The 12,389-nt window shown below is 37.8% G+C and overlaps 1 protein-coding gene across 6 annotated transcripts in view; it reads left to right on the top strand.

The window, feature by feature from the left end:
- Nucleotides 1-1,473: 1,473 nt before the first annotated feature.
- The window catches only part of LOC144664677 (stimulated by retinoic acid gene 6 protein-like), a 36,541-nt gene continuing 25,625 nt past the window's right edge, over nucleotides 1,474-12,389 (top strand). For all 6 annotated transcript variants that reach the window (XM_078525861.1, XM_078525863.1, XM_078525864.1 and 3 more), the window contains exons 1-12: nucleotides 1,474-1,580; nucleotides 3,154-3,205; nucleotides 4,765-4,850; nucleotides 5,645-5,784; nucleotides 7,093-7,213; nucleotides 7,481-7,529; nucleotides 7,737-7,880; nucleotides 8,170-8,255; nucleotides 8,613-8,674; nucleotides 10,016-10,077; nucleotides 10,629-10,728; nucleotides 11,272-11,347. In XM_078525861.1, coding sequence (XP_078381987.1) covers nucleotides 1,549-1,580; nucleotides 3,154-3,205; nucleotides 4,765-4,850; nucleotides 5,645-5,784; nucleotides 7,093-7,213; nucleotides 7,481-7,529; nucleotides 7,737-7,880; nucleotides 8,170-8,255; nucleotides 8,613-8,674; nucleotides 10,016-10,077; nucleotides 10,629-10,728; nucleotides 11,272-11,347 — 1,010 coding nt within the window. In that variant the 5' untranslated portion in view covers nucleotides 1,474-1,548. The remainder of the gene's footprint in view (nucleotides 1,581-3,153; nucleotides 3,206-4,764; nucleotides 4,851-5,644; nucleotides 5,785-7,092; nucleotides 7,214-7,480; nucleotides 7,530-7,736; nucleotides 7,881-8,169; nucleotides 8,256-8,612; nucleotides 8,675-10,015; nucleotides 10,078-10,628; nucleotides 10,729-11,271; nucleotides 11,348-12,389) is intronic.

Raw genomic sequence — 12,389 nt, forward strand, 5'->3', positions numbered from 1 at the left:
TACTACTAGTATAGATAAAAGACATGTTGGCTACTCGAGCAATCAATCACACTGCACGACTGAATGGCCGATTCCCTCTATAGCGCGCGCCTGCAGGGAATCACGGTATTTGTATTCACCAAACCATGCGCGAGACTCAGCAATGTAACTACCGTGATTCCCAGTAAAAAAAAACTGACACAATTTCATTCAGTGTTCGACGTAAAATAAGGCTAAGCATTTCAGGTATGTTTGTTACCTTTTAATCTTGATCTTGTCTTTTTGAACTTCGATAAACTTCACCGACTGCACCGAGTGCAATTTCGTCTCAGCATAATATAGTAGTCTCGATGACATCCGTCCCTTGCTTCGTTCGACTTGAACAAGGCGTATAATTTCCAGAAAAGCTATTGCTTCGGATATTCCCGTAAACCTTAATTGTTGTCACAATCAAGTTCCAGCATGAATAGACGATTTAGGAGATTGTCGAAGAAAATCTTCGAAAGAAAACTCTCTCGCTCGCTTTCCTTGCGAGTTTCATTCAACTCAAGCAGTGGACACCGCGCCACAATTTTTCCCGCCTCACTTCGTTTACATCAAAATGAAATGTCCAGTGGATTTATACTTAAAAAGGAATTTAATAAAACAATTATTCCATTCGCCCTTGTTGGATACGAGTGGTTATAGCCAACGAACAGTCAACGACGCGCGAAGCACTCGAGGAAAGCTGACGAAAAACAATAAAACATGATTTTTCTATGTTTTATACTCTGATAAAACATAGGTTTTTAGCCAATCAGAGCGCGCGTAGACTCCTATCTATATTATAATTTTGCTTATTAAATGCAAAAGACAGGGAGCGAAGCGTGCGCGAAACAAAAGGTGGTTGGGGTATAGAAGTGCGGGGCGAGTGAAGCGAGCGAAAAAAAAACATCGAGTGCGAAAATAGAGGGCTGTGAACAGTCCCAAGCAAATAAGGATTATAAAACTACGGAAAGCCAGACTGAATGTCAAGATGTTTTACATCTTTCTTTAGTTAATTAGTTTTTTTTTGCTCGGACCCTTCGCGCTGAAAGCTGTTTTTGTTTCAGTATGAAAATAACGTGGTAGAACATTTCGATTTTTTACAATGAGTTCGTCACGTACACTATTACATTTTGAAACTTTTCCTAGATGAAATTACTCAATTACGCCTACGAATTAATCGTGCCATTTTAGGCATTTTAGTTATTATTCAGCCTGAAGAAAAAATTATCATCGAAAATGTTTTTATCACTTTTTATAAATCAACAATTTACAATTTTTGAGTTTTCGCTTGAGGAAGTCTACTGTAATAAGAAAAAACGATTTTCTTTTTTTTTTTTCAATACAACTTGGGAATTTCAGTATTTCGCTGTTCCGGTGTTCCGTTTTCAGTATTCCAATTTTTCTTTTCCACTTCCGGTTTTCCGAGAAATCGAGCTGCTTTGCGCGCGGAGTTTCCGAGAACTGACAGGTACAAGCACAGCAATGTACACAGGACTTGAAGAAAGCTGCAGTAGCTTGCAGTCGCTAAAGTAGTTTTCAAATATGGCTGAAGACTCAGGAAACAGAACAACAGTGTGAGTAGCTCTCATTTTTGTCTTATTGTATCTTGTGTTCGTTTAATCCGCGTAAACAGCCAAAGAATCGATCGGTGGTTCAATTGAATTTCTTTTGTTTCATGATAAGCTTACTTTGTACTAAATGTGCCATAATTAATATTTCACGCCATCATCATTCAAGTGAATCCGTCTGTTAAATCGCTACTGAGACCACCTTAACAAACCTATACAAACTTGCAAAACTTTGTCGATCATTCGTTCCATAACTGAATTTAATTGAAGCTGGAGTTTCGTGTGCTCGTGAGATTTTTACTGCATTTTATTGTCGTCGATGATGAATTAGATCACCAACAAATATTGGGTAACAACCTACCAAGTGAGTCCGATCTGTAAATAAAATATTATATGCTAATTCACGCCTACGGTTCGAAGATATTGATCTCATGCACGCCTAAACACGACTGCAGACCAATTTGTGAATTTCTCACGCCTGCCTCAAAGATTTAGGGTTATGGCGATTCCGTCGAAATGCCGACGGAACCTAGCTGCTTATGCGACTTTGTTTGTTATTATTTTTTGTTGATGTTCACTGGGTAGCATCAAACGCTCCATACACTTAGGGCCTGTTTACATGATTCCGGAATGACTTTCATTCCGGCACGAAACTCGTTCCAGAATGAAGTTCGTTATGCATTTACATGACAGAGTCCACCGGTTCAACCATTAAGGCAATTAATTTTTCACGTGCGCGGTTTTCGCGCGTGATCAAAACAAGATGGCGCATGTTTCGCGCAAACATGTTTTTTGTGCCCATTAATTGCCGTATCTGCAATTTTAACGAGTAATTTGACCATAGAGCTACTTCTTTGAGCTAAACAGTAAATGCTTTTTCGTTTTTTCGCTCTCAATTCAAACTGTGGAGTCTGTATGCAGTTTCATGAGTTGCGATTTCATCTCGGAACGAAATTCAATCTGTGTTTCCATGATACCAGAATGAAATGTCATTCCGAAATGAAACTTTCATTCCGGAATGAAAACCGGAATGAACTCATTCCGGAATGACTTGACTCTCGTCTCGGTATCATGTAAACAGATACAGAGAAATGTATGGGGATGGAATGAACTCGTTCCGGAATGAAAGTCTTTCCGGAATCATGTAAACAGGCCCTTACTCTGTTTAGTTTGCTTCCAATCCCAAGCTCGCTGAGTGAGTGAATGAACTTTATTTAATTAGCCAGCTAAGTCCATTCATTCACCAGCCCTAAGGGACTGTTCATTGTTTAGAGAGTGGGGGTGGGGGGGGGAGGGGGTACTGGTGCAAATTGGGGGGAGGGGGGAATGAATGATTTTTCTGCAGGGAAGAAGCGGGCCACATAGATTTATGGATATTAGGGTTGCTTTTAAAAGGAAGTGTGTGGGTAAGAGGGGGTCAGTCAAAGAAAATGTGCTTCATGAGAGGGTAGGGTCCGGAGAAATTAAACACAGCCTTCATCCATTTGCACCACTCCCCTCCCTTTATAATGATTGTTTTTTGAACTTATAACCACCTTCTTTTAACCTTTTTTTTTTGTTCTTCTAAAAATCAAAAAAGATGCCAAGGAATAGATGAGATACTGTTTGATCTTGGATGCCTTGCTCCAGCTGTGAGTTTATTAAAAGTGTAAAACATATATAAGGAACTAGTAGGGAATTCCCATTAGAAATGGTCAGGGATGCTCGTCATCTTGCTTAGTGGCTGTTTTTCTACTCTAAGGGTGTTTAGAACGGAATATGCCAATATTTATAGCCATTGAGATTTTGTTGAGGGTTTACATATGAAAAATAAACAAAGCTGTACAGTTATTATTATGTTGTGGTGGCAGTCACGACCGACTGGCAGGCATGAAAAAATGTATTTCCTAGAATGGTCTCTGTTAGGGGCTTAATTTAAATTTTTTGATAAGCATCCCCATATCTTTTAAATTCATGTCCCTCTATAATCTAGACTAATAGTTGCAAAATATCGGGGGAGTAGAGAACTCCCTAAAATTTACTACGGGGGTGTGCCGCTGAGTCTCTGAGACTCGTGGACCTGTTTCAGAGAAAAAAAGCTGAATTAGCTACCCTGTTCCAGACAAACATGGCAAAATAAGTACCCTGTTCCAGATAATATCCACAATGGAAATATATGTAGATAGGTAAAAACACTAGTGTATGCATCACAAAGCACTCACTCTGGCTTACTTGCAATTGACTTCTTATGTGGCTTGGAGATAAAGCGATGAGAGGAGTGGAGTTTCATAGCCAAACTTGATCTTGTTTCATCAGCCGGGATGCTGGGGAAAAATCGACCATGTTCCAGAGTCAAAGGGGAGATTTTTATACCCTGTTCCAGAGTCAGAGAGGCAAAAAGCATACCCTGTTTAGTGGCACATACCCGCGTATACGTATAGCCCTTATATGGGAGTACCCTCCTCCCCCCCCCCCACCCGGGCAAAATATTTAGAGGGGAACACTGGGGTTTGCGGTATTGCAGTATTGATCAATTTTATGCATTGTTTTTAGTAATGTTAATCTTGAATTGTGGTATTGCAGTATTCTCTAAATCTTTCATTTTTTTAGCATTTTGGGTAAACAACAATCAGTATAAAAACTTATCCTTCACATTTTTGAGCCATTTTCGGGTTTCGGGTCACTTCAGAAGCAAGCTTAGCATTATTCTGTCACATGGCTTATGTGTAATATGATCGTGACGTGTAATGAGTATCATCCAGACCCTTAAATTAGGGCGGGGGGGGGGGTGGGGGGGGGGGGGGGGCTCAGTTGGCCTAAAAATAAGGTAGGCCCAAGCCCCTGGACCCCTCTTGTAGATCTGCCACTGGTTCATGAGCAGGATTTCAAATATAAAGTCTTGATATTCAACTATGCAAGGATTTGACAGCATCTATGGAACATCATAACAAAAATTCAATCCTTCGTATCATTTGAATTGACTTAATCTCTTACACAGCCATTGTTCGAGCTTGTCGTACAATGCTCCTCGATCCTCCTACTATAACAGGGAGTGTTGTGTGGTAAGCCCAAATCAGTATGGCATTGTAGACGAGCACAGACTAATAATAGTTTTTAAAAATTGATTTTACTTGTAATCGCATAATACTTCACAGTAAATGCTCACACATTGATATGGCTGCAGTGTTTATTTATTTTACTTTTTGTATAGCTTCTCATCATTTTGGTACTGGCATCATTGAGGCACCGCATTAATTTCAAACTTGAACATTGCAATGGACATCCTGGGCTTTTAATGTAGGTTGCTATTGTTTACTTGTTTCCTATTGGTAATTCAGTGTTATAAAAGTTAATAATAACTCTATTAAGCAGAATATAATTTAGGGGTATCAAATGGTCTTTGCGAGCATGCAAGCACCGCGTTTTTCTTTGCGCGCACGAGCATTGACAAAAATTAGCCTTGCGAGCAACAAGCACTTTTCAAAAACCTACCTTCACTAAAAACCGAGCATGCGAGCACTTGTAAAATATTGCGAGCATGAGCAAACGAGCACCCACTAAAATTTTGCGAGCACTTGCGAGCATTGCGACATTTTGAGGGACCATTCATGACCCCTTAATTTCCTCTAGGGAGGGGCGGTGGTTGGTTGGTACTTAACCATTACCCCTTTTAATAATTTCATTTATAAAAAAGGTGTATTATTGTAGGTGTATAAGTTTTGAAACATATTGAAGTTACTTAATTCATTAAGTAGTACTTTTTTCATAATTATCCTCTTTTAACCCCCCTCCCCCCCCCCCCCACCCTTTCAGGCCCATGTTCGAGTGTCCTTAAGCAAGTCAATTTATACTCTCGCACTTTCTCTACCTAGGTGTTTTACAGGGTTCTCAGGCGAATTTAATGCTTGGGGTAACCCAGCAATGGGCTAGCAATTTATCCAGGCTGGAGGGAGGGGAGGGGGGAATTCTCCTTTATGCTATGGAAACCCACATAAGCTTCAGCCAGATAGACCACTACAGGTCTAAACACAGAGTTAAGAGTACAATGTCAATTAGTCAGTCAGAGTTTTTTTCTTTTTTTTCCTGTTCAGACCAATCAACTTCTTAGGTGGTTTTAGTAACAGATTTACCATTGCTGCCACCTTTGGGGCCACAGCCAGTACGTGTCTTATGATGTTTCTAAATCAAAGAACTGGTTTATTTCACTTACCTGGACCTGCTTGGGTTAAGGGTAGGTAAAGTTGTTAAACTAAGTAGTAGTGCTTTGTTATTCACTGGCTAAAGGAATTAAATAGCTGTTGGAAAAGTAGCAGCTTCAAAATATGTGACCCTGACCCCTTCCTTCTGGCTCAAAACTGACTGACCACCCCTGATCTAGGGTTTGTACAAAAAAAAAAACAGTATTAAGGAAAAAGTAATGTTTATCGTCTGTAAGTGTTGGAGGTTTTAGTTTTGACATCAGCTTATAAGTGCGACCCCTTCTACAGCACCCTTATGGACACTGGGATTCCATGACTTGTTCAACTTCTTCAGCTTTTTAGCACACCAATAAATGAATGATGAATTTTTCACTCCTTTTGTTAATATGTACATTTATCAGATATTTGTGCAGGGCCATAAACAGCAAGAGGCAAGACAAGGCATTTGCCTCGTCTAGATTTACACCAAAAATTATTAAATTACCCGTAATAGATTTTAAAATGTTTAGTTAGGAAAATAGTCCACAGTTGAACAAGATTGACTTTTCAAAAGGGATACCTTGTAAAAATGCTAAAGATAGCGTGAGCGTAAGTGCATCTGAATTTCAAAATTTGCAGCTCGCACCATCAGTGGCTGCCGATCTTGCCTCATCTTATCCAAAAGTCTGGTTACGGCAGGCTGTTTGTGTTTTACAAACTCAGGAAAATTTAGACACAAACATATGCGAAAACTGAAACAGACGAGTATGTAATAGTCATTCATAAATAATTGTTGCAAAAATAATTTATAATATTTGACAACAAAAACTACAACCACTGTATAGTGTTCCAATGAAATGTGTTTGAGAAAAGAGTTTAAATGGTGAAAGCCCATAATTAATCTAAACAGAGAGAGACAGGCAAAACCAATGTTATATGATCACAAGCTATGTGGGGGGGTTCCAGGTGCATGCTTCCCCGGGAAAACCGCTTTATATTTGAGCCTTCTGAAATCGCAAGAAAATCATTCAAAACTACCTTTGAAATAAATATATATTATCAATTCAATATACTAATAATGAATACTATTGGTGATTTTCTTGCAACTATAACAGTTTTAACTTAGTGTATAAATTGTTGTCTCTCTCCCTTGTCTGTAGATCAAAACAAAATGATCGACCCCTTTTTAACGGCTCAAAAACTAATGACCCCCCCCCCTGTTCTGCACTGGCCCATCCCCCTCTCTACTGTTGACCAGTCCCTTATCAGGGGGTATCTAATTGTGAGGTGAAAAGAACTTTAAAAAAAATGCAATTGTACCTGTAACGAATCAAAATGTATATTTTTTCTATTTGAATTAGTTTTTCAGAGTATCATAGCAGTCCTTGTGTATGGGATACTGTTCTACCCATTTTTTGCCTGCCTCACAACAGAATACAAGCTGCTTGGCTCATTTATGGGCTTTCTTTATGTTACAATGAGGTGAGAAAATGGTACTGTTATAAGTAATGTAATGTATGTGTGAGTGCTGATACCTCCTCCAACCCCCCCCCCCCTCTCCTTTCTAAATTGCTTCATTTTCTTTCTACAAAAAAGCTTTGCTGTGTTACATCCTTTCACCCCTTCCTAAAACTGATTAGATTTAGCAGAATTTTAACAATCTGATCTTAATTATGTATTGCAGTTTGATTTTTATATTGTTGCATTTATGTTATTGATGTGCCTTGTCTCAATTTGTTTACTCTTCAGATTTTGTTTTAGACTTGCAATTGATTTTCACTGTGCAAGTACCTATGTGGTAAGGGTTTATTATTTTGCAAGCATTTTGTACATTATGCCTCTGAGTTGGAAATGTGAGGGCAACTTTGTCCCACATATTTGTGATTTCCATTTGCTCCATTTCCGTTTGCAGATTTCCATTATTCAGTGGTCATCCCAACCAGTTTCTTGCGATGGTAGTTAAGCACCCCAGTCGAACTTTATTTTAGTTATTTTTTTTCCATAGGGAGAGACCAAGAAACTTTTCTATGTGTTAGTACTGGGGTTCGTTCCCACCTACTTGTGCATTTTCTTTATCCTGGTGAGGTTTGCTGTACTGCTCTACTTTGAGGTGCGAAAGAAATGGTTTCCAACCACAAGTGCAAGAAGAGTAAGTGACACTCTTTTTTAATATAAAAATCTATATATTCTTTACGTTATCTATGCAGCTAGATTACTGAAGAAAACTCGACAAATTGAGATCTATTTTTAACTATTTTTATTCAAATAAAATAACAGACGATTAGAGAAAAAAATAAAGGTATCAGTTTACATGGCGGATGTAACTATTATTTTGTTATTTTCAAGTTGGATAAAATAAAAACAGACTTCATTTGAGATAAATAATAATAGTAAATGTTGATTTAGGAGCGTCATGGTTTTTTATTTATCTGTTTTAGGGAGGTGGTGAAATCTCCGATACTCGTTTGGCTAAAGAACCAGAGATAGCCCACATCAAGGAGCTGATAAATCCAGGATCAGTCTCGTAAGCATTGTATTGAAATTATCGTTCAAACTTTTTCATGGTTTGCACTCTTTTATACAATATCCGAGTTATCGCGCGCGGTACAAGTTTCGTCATTTCCGTCTATACTCTCATAGACTATACTTTTCAAGCAATGAACTGCGAGAATTTTCATAGTTATTGTGCAAACATAAATGGTTTTAATTAAGAAATAAAAAAAAAAAAAAATAGCCGGAAGCATGCATTCCATTCGTGGCTGTTACTTGTTACTGTAGTGTCCTCCACGGTTATTTTTCATTTATAAGTTTTGAAAAAATTCAGGGCTTAATTGCATGAACATTACAAGGATTATAAGAATTTTTTCAATTATTTTTCCAGAGATTTTGAAGAGATGAAATGGTATCCAAAGTTGTTGTATCCTATATACAAACCAAGAAAAGGTTGGTTTAATCTTGTAAGATTTAGCATATAGTGCGTAAATAAATTAATTTGCTTTTATGAAAGATGTTAGACTTGCCATAAGTCGATTCTTAAGAGCGACGTAGTTGCGATAACGAGCAACAAAGTCGCGAGAAACGAGTGATAGAATGGCCGGCTTAATTTGGGAAAGTCTAGAAAGTTTTATACGATCATTCAGTAAAACATGCTACTCGCGAAAAAAAAAAAAAAATTGCGAGTTCTACCAACAGGGCCAAACCTACAACCTTTTGAAGGACATTGGTCGAAAGCTTTACCACTGAGCAACAGGTGACTCTAGAAAGCTAGGCCATGTTCAAATGTGACAAACCTCCCACATAGAATTATTCACAGTTAATCCTTTCCATACTGACACCTTCATAAAGGCCGATTTACACGGTACGATTTTGTCGCTTGCGACATGCTTATGACAGGCCTACGACACGAATTGTGTCGTGTAAATCGAACCTACAACTCGCTTACGACTGTCGTAGGCGTGTCGTAAGCTTGTCGCATGCGACAAAATCGTACCGTGTAAATCGGCCTTAATACAGCCACGTTTATATTGAATCCGTGGGTCTTGGGGTCATTCATTTTTCTGAGAAATTGAAAAATGAATTTTTTTAGTTGTATTTCATTTTTCATTTTTTCAAGATTAAGAACGACTTTTGAAAAATACCGTTTCCAAATTTATTTTTCAATTTTTCACAAAAATGAAAATGGCATATTTTTGAATTCATTTTTCAATTTTTCCCAAAAAAATGAAAATTGAAAATTTTCGAATTCATTTTTCAATTTTTTTCAAAAAATGGAAATTTAAGCTTATCGAATTTCAAAAAATTCGCCATAAAGTTCGCGGGCCCACGTTCAGCATGAACCAAGATGGCGGCGATGGAGAATCTTGTTAGTGAGTTGACTGTTCGTGAACTTATCGAAAATGAGAACAAGACTTTCGAGGAAGTTTCAGAGATTTTGCAGTCTATCTTCCCTAACGAGAGGGGATTTAGTATCAAGAGCGTGAAAAATTGAAAAATGAATTCGAAAATTTTCAATTTTCATTTTCTGGGAAAAATTGAAAAATGAATTCAAAAATATGCCATTTTCATTTTTTTGAAAACGGTAATTTTCAAAAGTCGTTCTTAATCTTGAAAAAATGTAAAATGAAATCCAACTAAAAAAAATCATTTTTCATTTTTCAATTTCTCAGAAAAATGAATGACCCTATGACCCACGGATTATATTGCAGTCTATATGCAATTGCTTAAATTGCTTACACACTGCGAGGATCATTTAATTCATTTCAGTCTGTGATTTGTTTCTTTCAGACTTCGTATTCTCGACCCAACTCATTTCAACCATGCTGGTGTGTGGTATAACGGTTTACCAGGTAATTTGAATTACTGTTCTATCTGTCTCTTTATGTGTCGAGAGGTTGGTTCCAATTTCTTCCAAGGGGCGTTGACTGCTTATGCAAAAATTATAATTTTAATTTAAAATTGTTTGATGAAGAGTTTATAGCTTCATATGATACGAGGCAGCAAAGTCTTTTTTAAAAGAACTAAACGGAAGAGAGATCCATGACTCTGAACGACATTCTGTGTTCTGGGGCCTAACTTTCGTGTCGATACGTTCTGAAAGCTTTTGCGTGTGGGTGTTGTTTTATGTTTGTAAAGCCTCGAGTAGGGGATGGAAGTTAGAACTACGGGATTGTGTTTTTTTTAACTCTCTTGACTAGTTTTCCCTCCTTCCTTCCTGGTCGCTTTTTCCGCGTATTTCCCAACCATCTTGCAGCAAGTTCGGGCATAGCTTACTAACACGCACTTCGTGAAATGTGTTGTTGCTGTTGTTGTACGTTGTCGTTATTCTTAATGTTGGCTTCTGCCAAAAATGTTATCTTTAAGTCTTTTTTCCATCCCCTCAGTTTTATTCTCTTCTCAGGTTCTTGTGACATTACTCGCGTTTTTTGATTTGCTGAGGAGGGTGTACATTCAGGCCTGTGCCACTGATACTTGCAAGAATGCAGTTGATGTACTTCTTGGTAAGTTATTTTGGTCACCAACAAAAAACGAATTTAATGTCCGAAATGTCGAAGCAAAGTTTTCCTCATTCTTTTTAGTGGCCTTTTATACGTATAGCAATTTGAACTATTGCTCCAAAATCAGCTAGAACATTAAAGGCTAAAGTAAAGGCTGCATAATTAAGCTTGATTCGTTCATCCGTTTCCAGTCAGGTCCAAAATTAGCACAGCAGTGCTAAATACCTTGACACGTTATTTAATGATTTGTCATGAGTTATTTAAGAATCGTTTAGCGCAACAGAACTGTATGTCTAAGGTGTTTTTTCATTTACATTTTCTTTTTTCCTTCTTTCTCTTCCTTCTTTTTTTCGTTTGATTTCATTTGTTTTGATTGGCTTTCTGTATGATCATCCTTTTTTGGCGTAGAAGAAACGTCTATTACGCCAAACTGTTCCAGTTGTCATCTCATAAGGAGTAAATCATAAAAAACGCCTTGCGGAGAAAATAAAATAAATCTTTTTGGTGGATTGTATCTCTTTTGTTTTGTTTCGTTTTTATTCCCAGGTGGGATTGAGGGAGGCTTGGTTGTGTCAGCACTGGTATCTGTCCTGTTGTTGCTTCATTTCATGAAATGCCATCGGTGAGTTTGCACAATAGACCCTTCCACGGTTTCTGCCGCCATCTTGGTTGGGGGGAAAACACGGCAAAATTTACAGTAAATGTATGGGAAAAGCGAGGAGTTCGATGCCCAATAACATAAGGCAAATAAACATTCTGCAATTCCTATGAATTGCAAGGTAAAGATACCTAGCAAACGATTTTATTGATGAAATTTGAAGGACACAGCTACGCTGCTGGGAAGCGAGAAATCGCATTTTTAGTTTTTTCATACAAATGCTTAAATTTTAAATTCCGCGCAAATGGCGGCTCGGATTTCAGACAAATGTATGTAAAAATGAAAAGAAACATTTGCGGCTTTCCTTGCGAGACTACATTCTCCAAATTTGATCAATAAACTCGTTTACCCGGTATCTTGAGTTTGTAGTTCAAAAATATTTCGGAATTAGAATTTGCCATTAATTATTCGACATTAGATTATTCATTTTCCCCATACATTTACTGTAAATTTTCCCGCGTTTCCCTTGTTTTCCCGTGTGTGGTCTATTGCCCTTTTCTGTCAGAATGTTTACCCTTTCTTCCTCTCCGAGTGCCACCCTTCTGAGGCTGTTCGGGCGATGCAAGATATGTGAGCCAGAAACTATCGGTGAAAAGTCCAAGACCTTTCCGTGAGATTGGAAAGCCATGTTTAAATTTATTAATTCAGATACACAATTTACCGTGCTTACAGTAGATTCAATCTCGTTTTTTCGTTGTTGTAGTATTACTGACCGCTTATTTCCCCATAAGAAAATTTATTGCAAAGGAACTTACAGGTGTTGCTACATGCGGCCTTTTTCCCCTTGACAACTTGTTAATTAACGTAGTATCTTTGTGTTAGGTCCTGTTTACTTGATTCCAGAATGACTTTTTTTCCGAAATGAGTTCATTCTATCCCCATATATTTCTCTGTATCTGTTAACATGATACCGCGACAAAAGTTAATTTATTTAGGAATGAGTTCATTCCGGTTTTCATTCCGGAATGAAATTTTCCCTCTGTAATGATATTTTTTCTGGTATTGT

This window comes from Oculina patagonica, chromosome 9 (assembly GCF_052425735.1).
Source record: "Oculina patagonica isolate OP01 chromosome 9, crgOcupat, whole genome shotgun sequence".
NCBI classification, from domain to species: domain Eukaryota; kingdom Metazoa; phylum Cnidaria; class Anthozoa; order Scleractinia; family Oculinidae; genus Oculina; species Oculina patagonica.